This window comes from Bufo bufo, chromosome 2 (genome assembly GCF_905171765.1).
Source record: "Bufo bufo chromosome 2, aBufBuf1.1, whole genome shotgun sequence".
Lineage (NCBI taxonomy): Eukaryota > Metazoa > Chordata > Amphibia > Anura > Bufonidae > Bufo > Bufo bufo.
This window is the reverse complement of record NC_053390.1, coordinates 455,928,167-455,955,621: the sequence shown is the minus strand read 5'-3', so window position 1 is coordinate 455,955,621 and position 27,455 is coordinate 455,928,167. Positions and strand designations below refer to the sequence as shown.

Below are 27,455 nucleotides of genomic sequence, written 5' to 3'. Positions count from 1 at the left end.
CTGCAGAATCTGGATTTTGTAGGCCAGAATTTGCAGACATGGATTTTAGGTGCCATGTCACATGTGAGGTCTCCAGACAGTTAAAAAAAAAAATAAAAAAAAAATGACATTTTGGAAACTACAGCCCTCAAGGAATTATTTAAGGGGTGGGGTGTGGTTTGTAAAAAGTGAGTATGTAAGCCGTACGGAATATAATACGTAGTCTAATAAGGTGATAAAATTACAGGGTACGTAAAAGGATATAATTAATACTCCATGGATGTGTGGTAGAATCCTTTATGCAGAGACTAGGTTTTTCAGGGCAGGTTTCACAATGATAAATGGTATCCTTTCTTATCTATCCCCCTTTTGGAACACACCCTGCATCTTTTTCTGGGTCCTTCTCTTCCTTGCTGTCTGGGGTACTTCACCAGGGAAATGTTACTATGGTACAACACGGGCACCGAAACTTACAGAAGCACTGGGGCCCTCCCCTTGCTGGTTTTGAAAAATAAGGGCCTTGATCACTACCTCTTAAAAATGAAGAAATGTTCCTGTCTGGCCTGTAGGTCTAAATAACATGTACGCACTGTACAGTGCTGTCTGTACAATATGCGCAGCCAGCTTTTTGATCACACCTTTGTTTTTCACGTGGTACTGTATGGTTTTAGAACCCTTCCCATGTGCTTGTTGTAGTCTAGAATGCAGTCTGGTTTAGGAGGGTAGTAGCTGTGTTTAGCTCGTACAGGGGCAGGGGAGGTGGGATTCTCATGAATTGTGGTTAGAACAAGGACATCCCTCTTGTACTTAACCCCTTAGGGACGCATGACGTACCGGTACGGCATGTTTCCCGAGTCCTTAAGGACCCATGACATACCGGTACGTCATGGGTTTAAAACGCGATTGCGGCGCAGCGGGGATTAATCGGAACAGGATGCCCGCTGAAATCATTCAGCGGGCATCCTGTCACAACGCCGGGGGGCGTATTGGCGACCGCCGCAAACCGCAGGTCAATTTAGACCTGCGGTTGCGGCGGTGCAATCGGGTCCCCATGCGGCTGTAGGGGGAACCCGATGGCATGGAAGGAAGCCATGGGCAGAGGAAGGGGGGGGGGGGGACGGATCCCCCCCAGGAAATAATGCGGGGGGGGGACAGGTATGGTCAAATCCCCCCCAGCGGCAGCGGGGCAATGTGTGCGGCGGCGGCGAAGCAGGCACTGAAATGAGCGCTTCCATTGTGGAAGGACAGTAATACAAACAGAAGGCTGTGCGGAGGAGCAGGGCAGGGAGGTGTGTCCCTTTCCTGTTCCTCTGATAGGCTGCCGGCACTACTAGGCCGGCAGCCTACCAGAGGCCGGTGAAGGCGGCGCGATGATGTCATCGCACCGCCTGAGCCGTACAGCGCTGGAGTCAGGACACAGTGACAGGCCGGAAGAGGCCTGCATCGCATCGCTCCAAAGAGGTAAGTATTAGTGTTAATTTTTTTTTTTTTTTATATATATACACAATAGTTTCTTTTACTGGCACTTGATTGGGGGGCTATTACTGGCACATGATTGGGGGGGGCTGTTATTACTGGCACATGATGGGGGGGGCTGTTATTACTGGCACATGATGGGGGGGGCTGTTATTACTGGCACATGATGGGGGGGGCTGTTATTACTGGCACATGATGGGGGGGGCTGTTATTACTGGCACATGATGGGGGGGCTGTTATTACTGGCACATGATGGGGGGGGCTGTTATTACTGGCACATGATGGGGGGGGCTGTTATTACTGGCACATGATGGGGGGGGCTGTTATTACTGGCACATGATGGGGGGGGCTGTTATTACTGGCACATGATGGGGGGGCTGTTATTACTGGCACATGATGGGGGGGGCTGTTATTACTGGCACATGATGGGGGGGGCTGTTATTACTGGCACATGATGGGGGGGGCTGTTATTACTGGCACATGATGGGGGGGGCTGTTATTACTGGCACATGATGGGGGGGTCTGTTATTACTGGCACATGATGGGGGGGCTGTTATTACTGGCACATGATGGGGGGGCTGTTATTACTGGCACATGATGGGGGGGCTGTTATTACTGGCACATGATTGGGGGGGCTGTTATTACTGGCTGATGAGAGGCACTGGGGGGCTTATCTGAGGTCTGATTGGGGGTCATTCATATTGGGGTCTGAGCTGAGGTATGATCTGAGGTCTTATTAACATTGGGGATCTCATTGTTGGGGCTGTTAGCTGAGGTCTGATTAACATTGGGGGTCTGATTGGTGGTCTGACCTGAGGTGTAATGAAAAATATTTTTTTCTTATTGTGCCCACTTCCAGCCCGGAGCCCAGCTGCCCAGAGCACTGATCCGGAGCAGCTTGGAGAAAAAGGCCTCACAGTCTCCCACACTCCTTCTGCCCGGCCAAGCCAGCCAGCACCCCTGAGTCTTCAGAAATGTAATTGTGTGTGTGGAAGGGGGGGAGGGGGGGGAAGGTTCACACACACACACACACACACACACACTTAAAATGTAACGATATAAACAACTCGCAGTTTACTGAATAAGAATATACCCGGCAACCAAAAATGCTGTCCCCCCCAGATTTTTGGGGGTTCCTACACCCATGAAGGCAGCGCGATGTCTAAGGAAGGCATCGCGCTGCCTTCCGGTTAAGAGCCTGTGAGATCCAGCCCCCTGGATCTCACAGGCCCCGGAAGCTGTATGAGGAATACACACAGTATTACTCATACAGCCAATGCATTTCAATACAGAAGTATTGGAATGCATTGTAAAAGGAATATACCCCCCAAAGTTCAAGTCCCAAAGTGGGACAAAAAAATAAAGTGAAAAAAATAAAGTTTTCCCCCCAAAAAATTAAAAGTTTCAAGTAAAAATAAACAAAAACATCATTTTCCCCAAATAAAGTAAAAAAAAAAAAAAAATAGGGAAAAAATAAAAAAAAAAATAAAAAAAAAATATACATATTAGGTATCGCCGCGTCCGTATCGACCGCCTCTGTAAACATATCACATGACCTAACCCCTCAGATGAACACCGTAAAAAATAAAAATGGTGCTAAACAAACAATTTGTTTGTCATCTTACATCACAAAAAGTACAACAGCAAGCGATCAAAAAGGCGTTTGCCCACCAAAATAGTACCAATCTAACCGTCACCTCGTCCCGCAAAAAATGAGCCCCTAGCTGAGACAATTGCCCAAAAACGGAAAAAACTATGGCTCAGCATATGGAGACACTATAACATAATTTTTTTTGTTTGATAAAAGCTGTTATTGTGTAAAACTTACATTAAAAAAAAAAAAAGTATACATATTTGGTATCGCCGCGTTCATATCGACCGGCTCTATAAAAATATCACATGACCTAACCTCTCAGATGAACACTGTAAAAAATAAAAACTGTGCTAAATAAACAATTTTTTGTCACCTTACATCACAAAAAGTGTAATAGCAAGCGATCAAAAAGTCATATGCACCCCAAAATAGTGCCAAACAGTCATCTCATCCCGCAAAAAATTAGACCCTACCTAAGATAAATCGCCCAAAAACTGAAAATTATGGCTCGCAGACTATGGAAACACAAAAACATGATGAAAATCAGTGTAAAAATTACATAAATAATAAAAAAAAAAAAGTATACATTTTAGGTATCGCCGCATCCATGACAACCTGGTCTATAAAAATATCACATGATCTAACCTGTCAGATGAATGTTGTAAATAACAAAAAATAAAAATGGTGCCAAAACAGCTATTTCTTGTTATCTTGCCTCACAAAAAGTGTAATATAGAGCAACCAAAAATCATATGTACCCTAAACTAGTACCAACAATACTGCCACCCTATCCCGTAGTTGCCACTTTTTTTTGAGTTTCTACTCTAGGGGTGCATCAGGGGGGCTTCAAATGGGACATGGTGTCCAAAAAACCTTCTGCGCCCTGCCGTGTGCCCGTACAGCGGTTTACGACCACATATGGGGTGTTTCTGTAAACTACAGAATCAGGGCCATAAATATTGGAGTTTAGTTTGGCTGTTAACCCTTGCTTTGTAACTGGAAAATAAAATTATTAAAATGGAAAATCTGCCAAAAAAAAATTGTATCTCTATTTTCCATTAATTCTTGTGGAACACCTAAAGGGTTAACAAAGTGTGTAAAATCAGTTTTGAATACCTTGAGGGGTGTAGTTTATAGAATGGGGTCATTTTTGGGTGGTTTCTATTATGTAAGCCTCGCAAAGTGACTTCAGACCTGAACTGGTCCCTAAAAATTGGGTTTTTGAAAATTTCTGAAAAATTTAAAGATTTGCTTCTAAACTTCTAAGCCTTGTAACATCCCCAAAAATAAAATATCATTCCCAAAATGATCCAAACATGAAGTAGACATATGGGGAATGTAAAGTAATAACTATTTTTGGAGGTATTACTATGTATTATAGAAGTAGAGAAATTGAAACTTAGAAATTTGCAATTTTTTACAAATTTTTGGTAAATTTGGTATTTTTTTATAAATAAAAATGATTTTTTTTTTACTTCATTTTACCAGTGTCATGAAATACAATATGTGACGGAAAAAAAATCTCAATGGCCTGGATAAGTCAAAGCGTTTTAAAGTTAATCAGTACTTAAAGTGACACTGGTCAGATTTGCAAAAAATGGCCAAGTCCTTAAGGTGAAATAGGGCCGAGTCCTTAAGGGGTTAAAAGTGTTGTCCGGGATCAAACTTATTTTTTTTTAAAACAGCTTACTCACTGTTACTAGCCGAGTCTATGTTCCCCAGAGGTTTTTTTAATTAATGATTTGTTAACCCTTTAGGTGCTTAACAAGAATTAGAGGAAAATGGAGATTAAATTTAAAAATTTCACTTTTTTGGCAGATTTTCAATTTTTTTCTTTAACACATTGAAGGTTAACAGCCAAACAAAACTCAATATTTAATACACTGATTCTGCAGTTTACATAAACACCCCACATCTGGTCGTAAACTGCTGTATGGGCACACGGCAGGGCGCAGAAGAAAAGGAACGCCATATGGTTTTTGGAAGGCAGATTTTGCTGGACTGGTTTTTAGATGCCATGTCCCATTTGTAGCCACCCTGATGCACCCTTACAGTAGAAACTCCCAAAAAGTGACCCCATTTCAGAAGCTAGGGGATAAGGTTACAGTTTTATTGGTACTATTTTGGGTTACATATGATTTTTAATTGCTCTATTTTAAGTTTTTTGTGAGGCAAGGTAACCAAAAAACAGTTTTTATTTTTAACAAGATTCATCTGACAGGGTAGATCGTGTGCTATTTTTATAGAGCAGGTTGTTACGGACGCAATGATATCAAATAGGTCTACTTTCTTTCTTTGTTTTTTACATAATAAAGCTTTTTATTTATTATGTTTTTGTGTCTCCTTCTCTGAACGCCCAATTTTTATTTATTTTTCTGCTGATAGTCTTGTGCAGGGGCTCGTTTTTTGCAGAAAAGAGTTGAGGTTTTTATGGGTACCATTTTTGGGTACATAGGATTTTTTGATCATTCATTATTACACTTTATGGGGCAAGGTGACCAAACAATTGGTTGTTTTGGAACAGTTTATTTAGCTTTACAGCATTCACCTGAGGGGTTAGATCATGTGACATTTTTATAGAACAGATAGTTACGGACGTGGAAATACCTAATATGTATACTTTCTTATTTATTTAAGTTTTACACAATAATAGCATATCTGAAACAAAAAAAGATATTTTAGTGTCTCAATAGTCTGAGAGCCATAGCTTTTTTATTTTTTGACCGATTGTCTTAGCTAGAGTCTAATTTATGGCGGAATGAGGTGACGGTTTGATTGGTACTATTTTGGGGGGCATATGCCTTTTTGATCGCTTGGTATTGCACTTTTTGTGATTTAAGGTGCCAAAAATGGCTTTTTTTCACAGTTTTTTTTTTTTTTTTTACGGTGTTCACCTAAGGGGTTAGGTCATGTGATATTTCTATACAGCAGGTTGTTACAGACGCGGCGAAACCTAATATGTATACTTTTTTTATTTATTTCACTTTAACACAATAGCATATTTGAAATTAAAAAAAAAAATTGTGTTTTAGTGTCTCCATGTCCTGAGAGCTATATTTTTTTTTTTGAGCGATTTTCTTATGTAGGATCTCATTTTTTGTGGGATGAGGCAACGGCTTTATTGGTACCATTTTGTTCGCCTTACGCCTTTATGATCGCTTGGTGTTGCACTTTTTGTGATGTAAGGTGACAAATTGCATATTTTTTTTTTACACCGTTTTTATTTCTATTTTTTTATGGTGTTTATCGGACAGGGTGGATAATGTGATATTTATAGAGCTGGTCATTACAGACGCAGTGATACCTAATATGTCTATTTTTATTTTATTCATTTTTTTATAGGAAAAGGAAATTTTATTTTTAATTTACTTTTTTTTTTACTTATTATTTTCACATATTTTTTTTAATCGAGTCTCACTTGGATCTTGAAGATCCAGTTGGCCTGATGGCTGTACTATACTTTGCAATGTTCTTGAATAACAGCAAAGTATAGTACTATTAGGTAGATGGCAACACAGGACGCCTTTGCAAGGCCATGGCAACCATCGGCCGCCGCAGAGCGGCAGCCCCGATGGTTAAGAGAGGGAGCCCCCTCACTCTATTAACCCCATGGATGCCACTGCCGCGGCATCTAAGGGGTTACAGCTGACACTCGCTGCTGATGGCGGCGGCTCAGGAATGGAACCGCCGCCATCAAATACAGCAGGGGGACCGCATCGGGGGCAGGAGGCACAGATGGGGGCAGGGCCAGAAAGGAGGGGGTACGAATGGGACGGATGCCGGGACAGAGCGCATGGCAGGCGAATAGGTTGGAGGCAGGGTGTACGGGGGTTGGGGGGGGGGGGAAATAAATAAATAAATTAAATAAATAGATGGACAGATGATGCAAGGGGCACAGATCGGGGGGCATGGAGCACACACTACCTGATTTCAGGCTCAGATCTGCAAAATGCAGATCAGAGCCTGAAACAGGCACTTTTACACTGCGGCGATCCGATTGGTTAGTCTGCACAGACTAACCAATCAGGTTGATCTCCGGCAAGGGACCACTCCGATTGGTCTCTTGCCAGCATTACTGGACTGTATGCTGTCCGTGACAGCAGCAGTGCAGGGACAGAAGCTTTAATTCAAGCGTTTTGCAGCGCTTGCATTAAGGAGCTGCCATGACGTCTATACATGTGCTAGCTGCACGGTGTATGTGCAAAGGCCCATATGCAGCCCGAGCCCCCAAAAGATTTTTAATCTCTGCTGCATTTACTGAAGTCCAACCTAGGGGTCTAGTGTATGGCGATATGGGGTTCTGGGTAATAAATTGTTGGGCATATGAATTGGTTTGGACCACCATAAAATTTACAAAATTATGAGAGAAAAAGATATTGAAAAGATCTATTTCTGCGAGGCCCACACAGTCAATCTGTATTCCGGAGCTGCCCACAAACTCTGGAATTTGGTGCTGATATTCTTCAGGGGGTGGGGTCCATACGGGCTCAATCTGGGGAGCTTCCTCAGCTGTTGTCCTAAGGTGCCATCTAGAGGGTCCCTCCACTGGATGAGGAGGATGAGAAGGAGGAGGAGGTAGAAGAATGTGGCATCCCCTTCCCCCTCGCTGGCAGACTCAGTATCATAGGCAATGACAGCTAACACTGGGTTCAGACCTGAGTGTATTTGATATGCGCGTTTTTGTGCACGTTTTTGTCCATAGTCAACGCGCGTATTACGCGCGTTTGTGTGATTGACAGCAGTGTCCTATGGCCGCAAACGCGCGACAAAACGCCCCAAAGAAGCTCAAGAACTTGTTTATGCGTCGGGCGTTTTTCAGCGCGTTCGAACGCGCTGTAAAACGCGAAAATGTGAACCAGTCCCATAGGGAAGCATTGGTTTGCATCGGTTATGCGTTTTACAGCGCATTCGAACGCGCTGTAAAACGCGCAAGTGTGAACTTAGGGTTATACCTCTTCGGCTAAATACATTCTCTGGAATGAATAGGACATTTTTATTAGGGTGTGTAAGGTGTATGATTTTATTTATTCAGAGGGGAATGTATGTAGTGATTTTACAAGTAAAGAAGCTTGACTCTGTATATGCCAATTTAAAGGCTATGTACACCTTTGGGGGCATATTTATTATTGCATTATACTTATTTTTAGCTAAAAATCAGTTTTTCAATTGGTCTTTATTAACAATATGGAATCCTTTTTTCTGTACAGAGCCGAGATGCTCTACTAGCTGCCTGTGGATTTTTTTTGTCTTTTCAGTCATCTGAGGTGCAGACAGACTTCTTATCTCTGCTCTCTCACATCATAAACATTCATTACAGCTCAATCCCTATTTTACTGATAAGAATGTCGCTTAAATAAGTGTTTATGACCTCTCAGTAGCTTAGAGATAAGGGTAATTAGATGACCAGCACAAACTGAAAGTGAAAGTACCAGTCACACAGTTAGGCTACTTTCACACTAGCTGAACGGACCTCCGCCAGGCTGTTCCGTCGGGTGAACAGCCTGTCGGATCCGTCCTGCCGCTAGCGAATGTGTACCCCCCCGGACTGCCGCTCCGTCCCCATTGACTATAATGGGCGGGGGCGAAGTTCCAGCAGAGGCACGGCAGCGCACAGCGAGAGGCTGCCAGAAAAAAACTACGACATGTCTGATATTTATTTCGGCAGCCTCTCGCCGTGCCTCCGTCCCGCCCCCATTATAGTCAATGGGGACGGAGTGGCAGTCCGGGGGCACATGTTCACTAGCGGCAGGACGGATCAGACAGGCTGTTCACCCAACGGAACATCCCGGTGGAGGTCGGTGCCGCTAGTGTAAAAGTATATAAAAAATAAATACAATCATACAAATTTTTTACTCCAAAAAGGTGTACAGTACATAGCCTTTAAAATTTGCCTGTCATGAAAGGTACTAATGTAATGTAAGGGATCATCTCTTTTCAGGGGGTCACACTCGGATATCTTCGCAGACAACGATTATAATGTCCAAACTCTTGCTTTATTTCAGACACTTTAGCAAAACACAGGTTAAGAAGTCGCAGCTTCAACTTATCACGTGTGACATCCACACAAAAAAACAAACCCTTGCCCGGCTAGGCTCTAACTAAACACATAAGCGTATCCCTGACTCACCTAGAGAGCCCTGTTCACACATGGAACACAAATGCGGCTTTCCTCAGCCATTCAGTCCAGCAACCTCCAGGCTGTGACACTTCAATACCTTTTGGGGGATTGTGGCCCAGTAGTCCTCCCGACTCTGGCCTCGTGATCCTTGTTTCACAGGCGTCACCGCGTCCCCCAAAGTTCAGGCTATCGCCTAGCCTCGTGGCCCCTAAGCCCACCTGGCTGAGACCACTCACACAGAGCCTCACAAGACACTCCAGAGTGAGACACACCCAAGATCCAGTAGCAGGATTAAATCGGATCCCTGGACATGAGCATGCCTCAAGTCCTGGACTGGAACCTGGGGAAACAACACCTCGTTCACATTGCCACACTAAGGATGCCCCCGGGAGTAATTACAATTTTTTGCTTTTTTAATTTAAGATATATGGCCTCTTTCATACGAGCGATTAGATCCGGATGCGTTCAGTGAAACTTGCACCATATTGCAAGCAAGTTCAGTCAGTTTTGAGTGCAATTGCGTTCAGTTTTTTCCACGCGGGTGCAATGCGTTTTGATGCGTTTTTCACGCACATGATAAAAAACTGAAGGTTTGCAAACAACATCTCTTAGCAACCATCAGTGAAAAAAAAATAAAAAAATCCCACTGCATCCACACTTGCTTCCGGATGCAATGCATTTTTCACTGAAGCCCCATTCACTTCTATGGGGCCAGGAACATGCTGCGTTTTTCACGCAATGCAGAACTGATGCGTGAAAAAACGCACATGTACACAGACCCATTAAAATTAATAGGTCAGGATTCAGTGCGGGTGCTAGGCGTTCACGTCACGCATTGCACCAGCGCGGAAAACTCTCGTGTGAAAGGGGCCTGAAACCCCTTTAACACGAGCGTGACGTATTAGGTCCCGGTGCGTACAGGAAAACTCGCACCATTTCGCAAGCAAGTTCAGTCAGTTTTGTTTGCGATTGCGTTTAGTTTTTATTGGGTGAGTGAAATGGGCATTTGTGCTAGAAAACTGAATGTTTACAAACAACATTTCTTAGCAACCATCAGTGAAAAACGCATCGCATCCGCACTTTCTTTTGGACGCGATGAGTTTTTCACGCAGCCCCATTCACTTCCATGGGGTCAGCATTGCGTGAAAAACGCAGAATATAGAACATGCTGCTGTTTTCAAGCAACGCACAAGTGATGCGTGAAAAACAGCACTCATGTGCACCGACCCATTGAAATGAATGGGTCCGGATTCAGTGCGGGCGCAATGCATTCGCATCACGCATTGCACCCGCGCAGAAAACTCGCTCGTCTGAAAGGGGCCTAATGGTGATCAATACCTGCTGGAAGGAAACATCACATCATCCCCTCCATGCTGTCTGTGCCATCACAACTTTACATAGCACAGGACCAAGGTATTTTTTGGCCGATGTGTGTGTGTGTGTGTGTGTGTGTGTGTGTGTGTGTGTGTGTGTGTGTGTGTGTGTGTGTGTTTACTGGTCCTTCTCGGCACACAGCATATCACCTCTCAGTCAATGGTGGACATGGGTCACCAAGGTGGACAATGATTGGCTGAGTGGTCTTTTCCTGGGTGTTCAGAGGTTCCAGGCAAGTGCTGGAACGGGAGTGACTGCAACTTGGTGAGGTATCTCATTATTTTATACTATGTCCAGTCTTGGAGCTTACATCTCTTTTGGTCTGAACCTGTGCCACTAAAGCCTCTGAACATAAAAAAGAAGACTAAACTCCTGCTGCTCAGTTCCTGGCCGCTTCTTGTCCCTACAGGACCAGGAAGCCACTAGGTCCCATGACTGCTGTGTCCAATCACAGGCCTTAGCCATCACTGAGGCTTGAAGGGTACATCATTGCTTGTACATAGCGTTAAAGCCGCTGTGACCACTGAGGCTTGTGATCAGATGCAGAAGTTATGGGACCCAGATGCTCCCTGGTCCTGCAGCATGTTGCTTGAAAACAGCAGCATGTTCTATATTCTGTGTTTTTCACGCAACGCTGGCCCCATGGAAGTGAATGGGGCTGCGTGAAAAACTCATCGCGTCCGAAAGAAAGTGGCCGAGAATGGAGCAACCAGCTGACAGGCAGGGGTGTCGTACCACGCTGATCTGATATTGATGACCTATCCTTTGAATAGGTCATCAATATTAAAATCCCAGAAAACCCCTTTACGTTCTGTTGCTGTGACTGCGACCATGTGATGCCTTCTGGCCAATGAGACTGCAGAAGTAGCAAGCAGCTGCAATACAGATTTTTGCGACTCTAACGCTAATGCGACAATATATTGTTGCAAGTTGCATTTTTACGCCGTCCTTGCCATTTGGGAGTTGCGGGGGCCGAGTCCTGGCACATTCACTTATATTTACATCAGTTTTAGGCATAAACTCAGGAAGCGGAGTAGATTATCGGAAATACGCCTAATTTATAAAGAGGCACACACATCATTAATTCGGAGCATCCTCTGGCGGCGCAAGGTGGAATCAGTGCCGATCTATGTAAATGACCCAAGTATTTCCAACTAAAAGTCTACTTCTAGTGTGCAGTTCTTATTGGCTGGCCTGCACAAAAGCAGGAATCCCACCATTGCCTGTGTAAAAGAGGATCTACAGTCGTGGCCAAAAGTTTTGAGAATGACAAAAATTAGTTTTCACAAAGTTTGCTGCTAAACTGCTTTTAGATCTTTGTTTCAGTGGTTTCTGTGATGTAATGAAATATAATTACACGCACTTCATACGTTTCAAAGGCTTTTATCGACAATTACATGACATTTATGCAAAGAGTCAGTATTTGCAGTGTTGGCCCTTCTTTTTCAGGACCTCTGCAATTCGACTGGGCATGCTCTCAATCAACTTCTGGGCCAATTCCTGACTGATAGCAACCCATTCTTTCATAATCACTTCTTGGAGTTTGTCAGAATTAGTGGGTTTTTGTTTGTCCACCCGCCTCTTGAGGATTGACCACAAGTTCTCAATGGGATTAAGATCTGGGGAGTTTCCAGGCCATGGACCCAAAATGTCAAAGTTTTGGTCCCCGAGCCACTTAGTTATCACTTTTGCCTTATGGCACGGTGCTCCATCGTGCTGGAAAATGCATTGTTCTTCACCAAACTGTTGTTGGCTTGTTGGAAGAAGTTGCTGTTGGAGGGTGTTTTGGTACCATTCTTTATTTATGGCTGTGTTTTTGGGCAAAATTGTGAGTGAGCCCACTCCCTTGGATGAGAAGCAACCCCACACATGAATGGTCTCAGGATGCTTTACTGTTGGCATGACACAGGATTGTAGCGCTCACCTTTTCTTCTCCGGACAAGCCTTTTTCCAGATGCCCCAAAAAATCGGAAAGAGGCTTCATCGGAGAATATGACTTTGCCCCAGTCCTCAGCAGTCCATTCACCATACTTTCTGCAGAAGATCAATCTGTCCCTGATGTTTTTTTTGGAGAGAAGTGGCTTCTTTGCTGGCCTTCTTGACACCAAGCCATCTTCCAAAAGTCTTCGCCTCACTGTGCGTGCAGATGCGCTCACACCTGCCTGCTGCCATTCCTGAGAAAGCTCTGCACTGGTGGCACTCCGATCCCGCAGCCGAATCCTCTTTATGAGACGATCCTGGCGCTTGCTGGACTTTCTTGGATGCCCTGAAGCCTTCTTAACAAGAATTGAACCTCTTTCCTTGAAGTTCTTGATGATCCTATAAATTGTTGATTGAGGTGCAATCTTAGTAGCCACAATATCATTGCCTGTGAAGCCATTTTTATGCAATGCAATGATGGCTGCACGCGTTTCTTTGCAGGTCACCATGGTTAACAATGGAAAAACAATGATTTCAAGCATCACCCTCCTTTTAACATGTCAAGTCTGCCATTTTAACCCAATCAGCCTGACATAATGATCTCCAGCCTTGTGCTCGTCAACATTCTCACCTGAGTTAACAAGACGATTACTGAAATGATCTCAGCAGGTCCTTTAATGACAGCAATGAAATACAGTGGAAACGTTTTTTTGGGATTAAGTTAATTTTCATGGCAAAGAAGGACTATGCAATTCATCTGATCACTCTTCATAACATTCTGGAGTATATGCAAATTGCTATTATAAAAACTTAAAGGGCTTCTGTCAGCCCACTAAACAGTTTAATAATAATCCCTACACTGCGATCTCTGCATACATAAGTAAAATAATAATTTTAGTTCAGTAGAATTTGATAAAACGCTATTTTTATAATATGTAAATTACCTTGCTACCAGCAAGTAGGGCGGCTACTTGCTGGTAGCAGCCGCATCCTCCGATCCTAATGACGCCCCCTCCGCATTGTGATTGACAGGGACAGGGAACGGAATCGTTCTCTGCTGGCCCTGCCTGTTTTCATTTAATATCTGGCGCCTGCGCCGCGGCCGTACCCATCTTCAATCTGCGCAGGCGCACTGAGAGGCGGCCGCTCGCTCCTCAATGCGCCTGCGCCGGGTGTAGATGTGACGTCATCGGCGCAGGCGCATTGAGGATGGAGCGGCCAAGTGAGTGGCCGCCTCTCAGTGCGCCTGCGCAGATTGAAGATTGGCGCCGCGGCCGTACCTATCTTAAATCTGCGCAGGCGCACTGAGAGGCGGCCACTCACTCGGCCGCTCCATCCTCAATGCGCCTGCGCCGATGACGTCACATCTACACCCGGCGCAGGCGCATTGAGGAGCGAGCGGCCGCCTCTCAGTGCGCCTGCGCAGATTGAAGATAGGCACGGCCGCGGCGCAGGCGCCAGATATTAAATGAAAACAGGCAGGGCCAGCAGAGAATGATTCCGTTCCCTGTCAATCACAATGCGGAGGGGGCGTCATTAGGATCGGAGGATGCGGCTGCTACCAGCAAGTAGCCGCCCTACTTGCTGGTAGCAAGGTAATTTACATATTATAAAAATAGCGTTTTATCAAATTCTACTGAACGAAAATTATTATTTTACTTATGTATGCAGAGATCGCAGTGTAGGGATTATTATTAAACAAAAGCCTTTTAAGCAGCAACTTTTCCCATTTCCAATATTTATGTAATTTACAAAACTTTTGGCCACGACTGTAGATGGTAGGACTAAGCTACTAAGCATGTGTGATGTGTACAGCAATATCGAGACAGGAGCACTTTTTTAATGATTCCAATAAAACATTCCTGGTTACATAATCTATCAGAGAAATGTAATATTTGATTGTTAGGCCAACAATAAAATATTAAGTTTCATTGTTAGATCAGATCAGGGGTGGACTGGGAACTTAAAGTGGTCCTGGAAAAAAAAACTTAAAGGCTATGTACACCTCTGGGGGCAATTTCTTTTTATTAATGGATTGTACTTATTTTGAGCTGAAAATCATTTTTTCAATGGTCATTATTAACAATATGGAGCCCTTTTTTCTGTACAGAGCAGACATGCTGTGGTAGCACCCTTTGGATTATCTGTCTTTTTCATCAGACCAGGGGCAGACGCACTCCTTATCTCTGCTCTCTGACCTTATGAACACTCATTAAATCCCAGTCCTTACTGATAAGAATGTGGCTTAACCCCTTAAGGATCCCTCCATATTTCACCTTAAGGACCCGGCCATTTTTTGCAAATCTGACATGTGTCACTTTATGTGGTGATAACTTTAAAACTCTTTAAGGGTGGGTTCACACTAGCGTTTGAGTCCGTTATGGCTTTCAGTTATAACGGAACATAACGGAATCCATAAGACGGAAGGACGGATCCGTTTTGCTGCCCATAGATTTGCATTATGACGGAATGCAAAACGGACGCCTTTAAAAGGCATTCCGTTTGCTCTCCGTCCTAATAGAAGTCTATGGGAATCAAAACGGATCCGTCTGGTTCCCGTTATGCAAGACAGAAAACAAAGTCCTGTCGACAGGACTTTGTTTTCCGTCTTGCATAACGGGACCCAGACGGATCCGTTATGTTTTCCCATAGACTTCCATTAGGACGGAGCAAAACGGAATGCCTCTTAACCACTTAAGGACCACAGGTTTATACCCCCCTAGTGACCAGGCCCTTTTTTACAAATCGGCACTTCACAACTTTAACGGTTTATTGCTTGGTCATGCAACTTGGCACCCAAATGAATTTTACCTCCTTTTCTTCTCAAAAATACAGCTTTCTTTTGGTGGTATTTGATTGCTGCTGACATTTTTCGTTTTTCTGATATTCATCAAAATAGACCGCAATTTTCTCAAAAAAAGTGTATTTTTAAATTTTTCTGGTAAAATTGTTCAAATATAATTACATTTCTATACAAGTTTGTGTCAGAATTTATTGTGCTACATGTCTTTGATTAAAAAAAAAAAATCCAATAAGTGTATATTTATTGGTTTGCGCAAAAGTTATAGCGTTTACAAACTATGGTACAAAAATGTGAATTTCCGCATTTTGAAGCAGCTCTGACTTTCTGAGCACCTGTCATGTTTCTTGAGGTGCTAGAATGCCAGAATAGTATAAATACCCCCCAAATGACCCCATTTTAGAAAGAAGACACCCCAAAGTATTCACGGAGGGGCATGGTGAGTTCATGCATGATAAAATGAAATAAAAAAATCACAAGTTAGCGGAAAATGACACTGAGGAAATAATAATAATAATAATAATAATATTATTAACAACAACATTTCCCTTTCTGCTAACTTCTGGCAAAAAATAAATAAATCTCCCACGGACTCACTATGCCCCTCAGAGAATACCTTGGGTTGTCTACTTTCCGAAATGGGGTCATTTGTGGGGTGTATTTACTGTTCTGGCATTTTGGACGGGGCTAAATTGTGAGCAACCCTGTAAAGCCTAAAGGTACTCGTTGGACTTTCGGCCCCTTTACGCACCTAGGCTGCAAAAAAGTGTCACACATGTGGTATCGCCGTACTCAGAAGAAGTAGGGCAATGTGTTTTGGGGTGTATTTTTACATATACCTATGCTGGGTGAGAGAAATATCTCTGTAAATTGACAACTTTGTATAAATTATTTTTAAAAGTCGTCATTTACAGAGATATTTCTCTCACCCAGCATAGGTATATGTAAAAATACACCCCAAAACACATTGCCCTACTTCTTCTGAGTACGGCGATACCACATGTGTGACACTTTTTTGCAGCCTAGGTGCGCAAAGAGGCCCAAATTCCAATGAGTATCTTTAGGTTTTCACAGGGCATTTTTACACATTTGGATTCCAAACTACTTCTCACGCTTTAGGGCCCCTAAAATGCCAGGGCAGTATAAATACCCCACAAGTGACCCCATTTTGGAAAGAAGACACCCCAAGGTATTCCGTGAGGGGCATGGCGAGTTTATTGAAGATTTTTTTTTTTGGCACAAGTTAGCGGAAATTGATTTTTTAAATTTTTTTTCTCACAAAGTCTCCCTTTCCGCTAACTTGTGACAAAAAGTTCAATCTTTCATGGACTCAATATGCCCCTCAGCGAATACCTTGGGGTGTCTTCTTTCCAAAATGGGGTCATTTGTGGGGTGTTTGTACTGCCCTGGCATTTGAGGGTCTCCGCAATCATTACATGTATGGCCAGCATTAGGAGTTTCTGCTATTCTCCTTAGGCCTCATGCACACGACCGTTGTTTGGGTCCGCATCCGAGCCGCCGTTTTGGCGGCTCGGATGCGGACCCATTCATTTCAATGGGGCCGCAAAAGATGCGGACAGCACTCCGTGTGCTGTCCACATTCGTGGCTCCGTTCCGCTGCCCCGCTAAAAAAATATAACATGTCCTATTCTTGTCCGCGCTTTGCGGACAAGAATAGGCATTTATATTGCTGGCGCCCGTTCCGTTAATTGCAGGAGTCAACACGGACGCCTTCCGTTTTTTGCGGATCCGCGGTTTGCGGACCGCAAAAAATAGCACGGTCGTGTGCTTGAGGCCTTATATTGAGCATACGGGTAATGAGATTTTTTTTTTCCGTTCAGCCTCTGGGCTGAAAGAAAAAATGAACGGCACAGATTTCTTCATTCGCATCGATCAATGTGGATGAAAAAAGCTCTGCCAAAAAAAGTGCAAAAAAAATAAATAAAGATGCTGCGATTGCTAATAAAAAAGCCCAAAAGTGATCTTTATAGCGCCGCAGAGATTTTACGATGTTTTTGCAGTGATCAGAAAAAAAAAGATTCGGTCACTGCGGTGGGGCGGACTGAACGCAGGTGTGCGCACAAGATCAGGCCTGATCAGGCGAACACTGCGTTTTTTGTAGAGCCTAAGGTGACCCTAATGTACTGATATAGATCTGATTGCGATCAGTCTTGATCACTTACAGATACTATATAGCAGGGGTCTCCAAACTTTTCAACAGGAGGGCCACATTGAAGATTTTACAAGTATTCGGGGGCCGGAAAAAAAAATCAGTTATGTATTAAATTAAATGTATATATTTTACATGGATCGTTTTTGTAATCAGCATGATATGACTGAGAACAAAAGAGAAAAAACTTTAGCAAAACAACGCAAAGACACCCGTGTCCCCATCAGCACAGCAATGTCCCCATCAGCACAGCAATGTCCCCATCAGCACAGCAATGTCCCCATCAGCACAGCAATGTCCCCATCAGCACAGCAATGTCCCCATCAGCACAGCAATGTCCCCATCAGCACAGCAATGTCCCCATCAGCACAGCAATGTCCCCATCAGCACAGCAATGTCCCCATCAGCACAGCAATGTCCCCATCAGCACAGCAATGTCCCCATCAGCACAGCAATGTCCCCATCAGCACAGCAATGTCCCCATCAGCACAGCAATGTCCCCATCAGCACAGCAATGTCCCCATCAGCACAGCAATGTCCCCATCAGCACAGCAATGTCCCCATCAGCACAGCAATGTCCGCATCAGCACAGCAATGTCAGCATCAGCACAGCAATGTCAGCATCAGCACAGCAATGTCAGCATCAGCACAGCAATGTCCCCATCAGCACAGCAATGTCCCCATCAGCACAGCAATGTCCCCATCAGCACAGCAATGTCCCCATCAGCACAGCAATGTCCCCATCAGCACAGCAATGTCAGCATCAGCACAGCAATGTCCCCATCAGCACAGCAATGTCAGCATCAGCACAACAATGTCAGCATCAGCACAACAATGTCAGCATCAGCACAACAATGTCCCCATCAGCACAGCAATGTCAGCATCAGCACAGCAATGTCAGCATCAGCACAGCAATGTCCCCATCAGCCGTGTCACCCTTAAGCACAGCAATGTCCCCATCAACGATGTCCCCATCAGAACAGCAATGTCCCCATCAGCGGAGTCCCCATTAGCAGCTGATAGGGGCCACCACTGATGGGGACACTGCTGTTGGGGACACCATTGATGGGGACACCCGTGTCCCTATCAGCGGTGTCCCCATCAGAACAGCAATGGCCAAATCAGAACAGCAATGTCCCCATCAGAAAAGCAATATATTACCATAAAAAAAAAAATATTCCCATCAAAAAAACAATATTCCCATCAGAAAAACAATATTCCCATCATGGGGACACCCACTGATGGGGACGCTGCTGTTGGGGACATTGCTGTGCTGATGGGGACACCACTGATGGGGACGCTGCTGTTGGGGACGCTGCTGTGCTGATGGGGACACCACTGATGGGGACACCCGTGTCCCTATCAGCGTTGTCCCCATCAGCACAGCAATGTCCCCATCAGCGGTGTCCCCATCAGCACAGCAATGTCCCCATCAGCGGTGTCCCCATCAGCACAGCAATGTCCCCATCAGCGGTGTCCCCATCAGCACAGCAATGTCCCCATCAGAACAGCAATGTCAGCAAACTCAGAATACATTTTATTTTGCCCCCTCTCACTCAGAATACATTTTATTTTGCCCCCTCTCACTCAGAATACATTTTATTTTGCCCCCTCTCACTCAGAATACATTTTATTTTGCCCCCTCTCACTCAGAATACATTTTATTTTGCCCCCTCTCACTCACAATACATTTTATTTTGCCCCCTCTCACTCAGAATATATTTTTATTTTGCCCCCTCTCACTCAGAATATATACAATGTGAGAGGGGGCAAAATAAGATATATACAATTTTGCTCCACAGGTGGGGAAAGTGGAATATCGATAAAGAGGGGAAAATGGAATATATACAGAGGGGGCAAAATGGATATAAATAGAGGGGCCCTGTATATATCCATTTTGCCCCCTCTGTATATATTCCATAATCATTTATCCCCTGTGTGTATATATTGCATTTTTGCCCCCTCTGTTATCTGTTTAATTTTTTTTCCATTTTTTTTGCCTTTTTTTCTTATTGAAATATATTTTTGTTCCCCATTGGTCCCCTGTGGAGGATTTCTTGCCTGACATTTAGTTCCATGCCAGGTGCCCCCCTGTGAGTTATAGCCAGGCAGTGGTGGTGTGCACATTTAAAAAAAAAATACTTACCTCGTCAGACTGCTCCGCTCCCGCCTTCTTGCTCTTGCTTGCAGCCCACAATCCTGTCTTCCAGCGTGCGTTGTGTGATCCCGCGAGACCTGGCTGGCGCGATATCACAGCGCCACCAGGCCTGAATGGGTGGAGGCGGAGCCCGAATGGATGGAGGCAGGGCTGGGGTTGGTGGGGCGGCGCAACTACTCACAGAGGCCGGGGGCCCAAGCGACCAGCCATTTACATAAAAATGTTAAAATTACTTGCGATGGGGCGACGGAGCTGCGGGCCCCCCCCACCGCCGGGCCCGGTCGCGGTCGCATCCTCTGCGACCGCGATCGTTACGCCCCTGGGCGGTTGTGCGGATTTGGTTCCTGCAACCTGCCAGCTGCGGGCGGGCCGGATCGAACGCACAATCGGGCCGGATGTGGCCCGCGGGCCGGGGTTTGGAGACCCCTGCTATATAGTACTAGTGCTGATTAGCGACAGCGATGACGCTAATCAGCGACTAATCAGTGACTGCGGTGCGGTGGGCTGGGCGCTAACTACCTAACAAGTAGCTAACTAACTGGCGGTAATAAGGGACCCTTAGACCCCATTCACACGTCCGCAATTCTGTTCCGCATTTTGCAAAACGGAATTGAGGACCCATTCATTTCTATGGGGACAGACTTTGTCCCGCTCGGATCCGGAATTGCGGATCTGCACTTCTGGGTCCGCACTTCCGTTCCGCAAAAATATAGAACATGTCCTATTCTTGTCCGCAATTGCGGACAAGAAAAGGCATTTTCTATATAGTTCTGGCAATGTGCGGATCCGCAAAACACATACGGACGTCTGAATGGATCCTTACAGAGGGGTGATCAGGCAGTCTATATGGGGTGATCAGGGGTTAATAAGTGACGGGGGGGGGGGGGGTGTAGTGTAGTGTGGTGCTACTTACAGAGCTGCCTGTGTCCTCTGGTGGTCGATCCAAGCAAAAGGGACCACGAGAGGACCAGGTATCAGGTATATCAGATGCTGTTAACAAAACAGCGTCTAATATACCTTTCTGATGTTAAAAAAAACAAAACGCATCTACAGCCTGCCAGCGAATGATCGCTGCTGGCGGGCTGTAGAACAACTTGTTTACCTCGCGATCCTGTGAGTGCGCGTTCACAGGAAATCTCGGGTCTCACGAGATGACGCCAATTGGCGTTAGTGTGACGGCAAGCGGTTAAAGGCTTCTGTTGCATTCCATCCTATGAATTCTGTTGTTCTGTTATAACCCTGTTAGAACGGAAAGCCATAACAAACTCCATAACGCTAGTGTGAACCCACCCTTAGGTAGGGGCTCATTTTTTGCGTGATGAGGTGATGGTTAGATTGGCACTATTTTGGGGGGCATACGCCTTTTTGATCGCTTGGTGTTGCACTTTTAGTGATGTAAGGTGACAATGTAAGTGTTCATCTGAGGGGTTAGGTCATGTGATATGTTTATAGAGCCGGTCCATACGGATGCGGCAATACCTAATATGTCTACTATTCTTTTTTTTCTTTAAATTTTTTTACTTTATTTGGGGAAAATGATGGGTTTTTTTTTTTACTTGAAACTTAATTTTTTGGGGGGAAAACTTTATTTTTTCAACTTTTATTTCACTTTATTTTTTGTCCCACTTTGGGACTTCAACTTTTGGGGGTCTGATCCCCTTTGTAATGGATTGGCTGTAAGTGTAATACAGTGTGTATTACACATACAGCTTCTTGCCTGTGAGATCCAGGGGGCTGGATCTCACAGGCTCTCCCCAGAAAAAAGCCCCGATGCCTAAGGAAGGCATCGGGGCTGCCTTCCCTGCTATCGGGTCCCTATCACAGCAGCACGGGGACCCGATGGCAGCTCCGATCGCCGCCCAACATCGCACATGCCGCAATCAGTGCTGACCGCGGCACATCAAGGGTTAATGCGCCGGCAACGGTGATTTCACCTATGCCGGAGCATGCAGCAGGGGTCCGGCTATCAGTGACTGCCGGACCGCTGGCGCTGATTCGGCGGGCGCAGCTCTTGCACCCGCCCGATCACCATGAAGTACATATACATTATGGGTCTTTAAGTCCCGGACAGAAATGACGCACATGTACGTCATGGGTCCTTAAGGGGTTAAATAAGTGAAAGTACCAGTCACACAGTTAGAAAAATAGTTAACCCTTTGTGACAGAATGGCTCAATATTCTTAAGAGACCAATTAAAAATATGATTTTAGCCAAAAAGAATAAAAAATGCAATCATAAACAAAAATTGCCTCCAAAAGGTGTATATAGCCTTTAAAGTGGCCCCAATGTTTTATGTGGGTACAAATTGACAGAAGACGGGGCAACACAAGTATATGGGGAAAATACAAGCTGGTAGGGTCAGTAATACCACAGGGCAGCACAGAATAGCATCCTACATAACCAAATACCACAATGCAGCACAAAATACCTCCCCAGAAGCTGTACCTCTGTGGTGGCCATCAATAGCTGCCGCGTTCTGTCCTCCTCCTCCCGTTGTCTCTAATATGGATATAAAGCAGGGGGCTTAGGAGTGGACATGTGGGCCACAGCACCAGGCCAGCCCTACCTTCAGGATGCTCTTTGGACTTCCCTTAGTAATGACCCCTGTAGTATGTACCTGGCCAGCACAGTGAAGAAGGCTCGGGTGGCCCTATAGGAATTGGCCAACAATCCCTGTAGGGTCTATGGCCAGCCTGCCCCTGGATCATATTCTGCAGATGCAAATTGTACCTTCAGCCAAGTTCACTGTAACTAGAATTTATAGTTCTAAGGGCTGTTTCACACGAGCGAGTCCATTGCGGGAATCACGCTCCGTGTGTGAGTGTGATCCTCTGCTCTGGACTTGCAGGAGCGCACGGCATTATCATGATTTATAATGCTATTGGCCTCGGCTTGACCTTACTTCTACAGAATCATACTGACATAAAGCTGCTAGTATGATTCTGTAGATGTAAGGTAAAGCAGAGACACAGTATAAGGCCTCATGCACACAACCGTTGTTTTATTCCGTGTCCGTTGTTCCGTTTTTCTGCGGACCCATTGACTTTTAATGGGTCCGTTGAAAGCTCGGCTAATGCACCGTTTGTCATCCCCGTCCGTGATCTGTGTTTCCAGTTCGTCAAAAAAATATGAAAAAACACGGAGGCACACAAGATTGTCATCCGCGTCCGCGTCTGTTTTTTTCCTATCATTTGCATGGCAAACTTGACTTAGATTTTTTCCCACTTTCCTTCATGTCTGGTGATCCTCCAAAAATCAAGGAAGACACACGGAAACAAAAACGGATCACGGAACAATGGAACCCCGTTTTGCGGACCGTGAAAAAATACTGTCGTGTGCATGAGGCCTAAATCAGTAGAACGCCATGCGCTCCTGCCAGTCCAGAACGGAGGATCACACTCACACACGTGATTCCTGCAATGGTCTCGCCCATGTGAAAGAGCCCTAAGGCCCCTTGCAGACGAGCGTGTGCGGATTAGGTCCGGATGAGTTGCTGATGCGGTCAGTGAAAAATGCGCGATTTTGCAAGCAAGTCCATTCAGTTTTTTTTTTTTAAATCAAGATAGTTTTTATTGAAAAAGTAAAACACAGTGTACGACATATACACATACTGTATAAGTCAGCATCCAATGGCATGTATAATAAAAGAAATTTGTGCCCCTTTTTAAATATAAATACAATGTTGTTGTGTCAGCTTATTATTTCCAGGGAGTACACATTAATCACAATGTATCCAAAGTCCATACAGTTTTGTTTGCGATCGCGTTCAGTTTTTTACGCACAGGTGCAATGCGATTTAATGTGTTTTGCACGCGCGTTATAAAAAACAGAATGTTTAGAAACAACATTACCAACCATCCGTGAAAAACGCATTGCATCCACACTTGCTTGGGGATGTAATGCGATTTTCATGCAGCTCCATTCACTTCTATGGGGCCAGCGTTGCGTGAAAATCGCAGCATATAGAAAATGCTGCGATTTTCACTCAACGCACAAGTGATGCTTGAAAACCAACGCTCATGTACACAGACCCATTGAAATGAAATGGTCCGAATTCTGTGCAAGTGCAATGCGTTTGCATCACGCATTGCACCCCCGCGGAATACTCGCTCGTGTGCAAGGGGCTTAAGTGTTTTCTCACAAGAGACTTTTAAGGCATCTCAGTCAAATATACCATAAATGTCAGTGGGGGTCCCCCACTAATCCCAAGAACACACTCCGTTTGCCTCTCTGCCACAGACGGTGGAATTAAATTGGATTAGTGGGTGTTCCAGTGACACCACCAGTATGCTCGTCACTGTTCTGGAATGTCCAGGAGGCTCCCAGAAAAGAAAGAACATCTCTCTCATGGCTGCCGGAATAAATGTTGGACATGTCGTAGTTTTATTCCCGCAGCCTCTCGCTGTGCGCTGCCGTGCCTCCGCCAGAACTCCGCCCCCACCCCCATTGTAGTCAATGGGAATGGAGCAGCAGTCCAGGGGCACACGTTGACTAGCGGCAGGACGGATCCGGCAGGCTGTTCACCCGACTGAACAGCCTGCCGCAGGTCCGTGCCGCTAGTGTGAAAGTAGCCTTAGGCTACTTTCACACTGGAGTTTTTGCTGGATCCGGCAGGGTCCAGCAAAAACAGCTTCCGTTACTGATAATACAACCGTCTGCATCTGTTATGAACGGATCCAGTTGTATTCTCTTTAACATACCCAGGACGGATCAGTCATGACCACCACTGAAAGTCAATGGGGAACGTTTTGTTCCGCATCCCATGACGGAAAGAAAACTGCAGCATGCTGCGGTTTGCTCTCCGGTATGGCAATGCAGCCAAACGGAACGGAATGCATTTTGGAGCTTTCCGTTCTGTTTTGTCCCCATTGAAAATAAATGGGGAAGTGTTTTTTTCTCCGGTATTGAGATGACGGATCTCAATACGGGAAAATAGAAACGCTAGTGTGAAAGTAGCCTAAGCCGATTCTGGTCAGCGGTGGATGTGTGACAGTGCCAAGAGGTGTGCATGTGGATGGCACGTCATACCTCCAGACCAGAAGGGAACAGAAGTGATGAACATTGGAGCTCAGCGCTGGACTGAGCTCGTGCTTGTGGCAGGTATTTCCCCCACCCCCAGCACCTGCTAGATGGCCGCTAGCACATCCGCAATACCCAGTCCCTATTGCTCTGTGTGCTTTTATTGTGTAAAAAAAACCCGATTTAATACATATGCAAATTAAACTTAGATGAGTCCTGCCCCGGAGAGGAGTCCAGCGTGAAGGAGCGCAGCACTGCCCCGCATCCTCAGAATCTCCTCCTTGCTCCCCGACGTCAGAAAGCTAGAGCCGTAATCTCACGATGCGCGAGCTAGCGCATGTGCAGTTCGTTACCTGAGGCTGATGCCAGCACAGGGAAGGAACCCTATGCAGACACTACGCATGCACTAGCTCACGCATCGAAACATTACGGCGCTCTAGCTTTGTGACGTCGGGGAGCAAGGATGAGATTCTGAGGATGCGGGGCGGTGCTGGGCTCCTTCACGCTGGACTCATCTCACGTACAGGACACATCTCTGGTTAATTTGCATATGTATTAAATTTTTTTTTTTTTTTTTACACAATAAAAGCACACAGAGCTATGGGGACTGGGTATTGTGGATGTGCTAGCAGCCATCTAGCAACCCATGTCCTTAGCTCTATGCACAAAATCCCGGTGACCGGTTCCCTTTAAGTGCCACATGTTGGGGAATGTCCAGTATAATATATATATAAATATATAAATGGGATGCTGCTTTGTATTCCTCTCTTTAGGATTCCCCTGATGGACCTTCTGAAAATAAGCCATTTGGGGCATGCCATACTGAGAGAAAGCACTTGTAATGGGAACTGTCCAGTGTGACTTACTAGGAGATGTAACAGGCACATATCCCAATAGGGATACATGGTCTGTAGCGAAGGCTGGCAGCTACAGCATCATGCTGACTGCCTCCTCTTCACTGCTCACTGATACAATAAAGGCACAAAGACTATTGTCAGTCTCAGCCCGACTACGTTCCGTTGTTTCACTCCGCCTGCTATCACAACACGGCTTTTACTCACCAGTTACAACCACACATTTGCTTTGCCTCTCCATTCCCGTCTGGACCGTTCAGCTCGGTGGCATGCACCACCCTGTCACCTGCTGCCACCGCCTCCTACTACGTGAAGTCGTGAACTCCGCTCAGCTGATAGCTGCCGACACCCTCACGTCACGTGACCGCTAAAAGACGACTTCCCAGGGCCTGCGTTTCAAGCCTCGTTCAGGCAGGACAACCCAGCATGTAACAAATCTGACCAATCGCGGATAGAGGCGGAGTCTCAGCTTTCTATTTAAGCGTCGGCCATTTTACTTTGCGCTCAGTCACATACATACTCATAGCGTAGCCGTATATAATATAGGTAGTGTTGCAGCGGTTATTAGCGCGGAGTGGCCGGCACGCTATTTGAATTCGGTGTTCTAGACAATGGAACATATTTTGTGCTTGAAAATGTGTTAAATAATTTAAATGGGGAAAACCACAGGCTTAGAAACTATGGTTGAAGGCCCGGCTCCATTGCACGTGTGTGGTTAAAGCATGTGGCGTCTGTTGCACAGTCAGGCCCCATGTTCACAAGCCATGCACGTTTTTTACATGGCTCACAGAACGGGATTTAAGGTGCTTTTGGTGTCTTATTTCAGAAATATTGTAACTTTTGCAGTGACAATGCCAGCCCCAGTGGTTATGGGAAATATGAAGCCCAGGTCACACAAGGGTTTCAGCTACTGGCATTTTTAATGCTGTTTTTTAGACTTAGGCTACTTTCACACTAGCGTTCGGGGCTCCGCTTGTGAGTTCCGTTTGAAGGGTCTCACAAGCGGCCCCGAACGGATCCGTCCAGCCCTAATGCATTCTAAGTGGATGCGGATCCGCTCAGAATGCATCAGTCTGGCTCCGTTTGTCCTCCGCTCCGCTCAGCAGGCGGACACCTGAACGCAGCTTGCAGCGTTCAGGTGTCCGCCTGGCCGTGCGGAGGCAAACGGATCCGTCCAGACTTACAATGTTAGGCTACTTTCACACTAGCGTCGGAGACATCAGACGGATCCGCTCCGATAATGCAGATGTTTGCATCCGTTCAGAACGGATCCGTCTGCATTATTACTTAGAAAATTTTCTAAGTCTGAAAGTAGCCTGAGCGGATCCGTTCAGACTTTACATTGAAAGTCAATGGGGAACGGATCCGCTTGAAGATTGAGCCATATAGTGTCATCTTCAAGCGGATCCGTCCCCATTGACTTACGCGGAGCGGAGGCTGAACGCTGGCAGGCGGATGCATTCTCAGTGGATCCGCCTCCACTGAGAATGCATTGGGGCCAGACGGATGCGTTCGGGGCCGCTCGTGAGCCCCTTCAAACGGTGCGCACGAGCGGACACCCGAACGCTAGTGTGAAAGTAGCCTAAGTCAATGGGGACGGATCCGTTTGAAGTTGACACAGTATGGCTCAATTTTCAAACGGATCCTTCTCCCATTCACTTTCAATGTAAAGTCAAAACGGATCCGTTTGCATTATCATGAACAAAAAAAAAAAAATTTTTTTTTTTTTTTGTTCATGGTAATGCAAACGGATCCGTTCTGAACGGATCTAAGCGTTTGCATTATAGGTGCGGATCCGTCTGGGCACATACCAGACGGATCCGACCTAAACGCAGGTGTGAAAGTAGCCTTATTTTGAAATGCTTGTTGTGGCATTTCAACATCTTTAGAGGGTAAAACTGGCACAAAAAGTACTAATCGGACAAAATAAAAAAACGCATGCATTTTTTTTGTAGTAAAAATAAATAAATACTATACTTGTGTGTAAGGAGCA

The 27,455-nt window shown here is 45.3% G+C and overlaps 1 protein-coding gene across 2 annotated transcripts in view; it reads right to left on the bottom strand.

The window, feature by feature from the left end:
- The window catches only part of PGPEP1 (pyroglutamyl-peptidase I), an 86,138-nt gene extending 60,335 nt beyond the window's left edge, over positions 1-25,803 (bottom strand). The window contains exon 1 of one of the 2 annotated variants that reach the window (XM_040417614.1): positions 25,670-25,803. In XM_040417614.1, coding sequence (XP_040273548.1) covers positions 25,670-25,703 — 34 coding nt within the window. In that variant the 5' untranslated portion in view covers positions 25,704-25,803. The remainder of the gene's footprint in view (positions 1-25,669) is intronic. The other variant, XM_040417615.1, reaches the window with a different exon arrangement.
- Between the last annotated feature and the right edge of the window lie 1,652 nt (positions 25,804-27,455).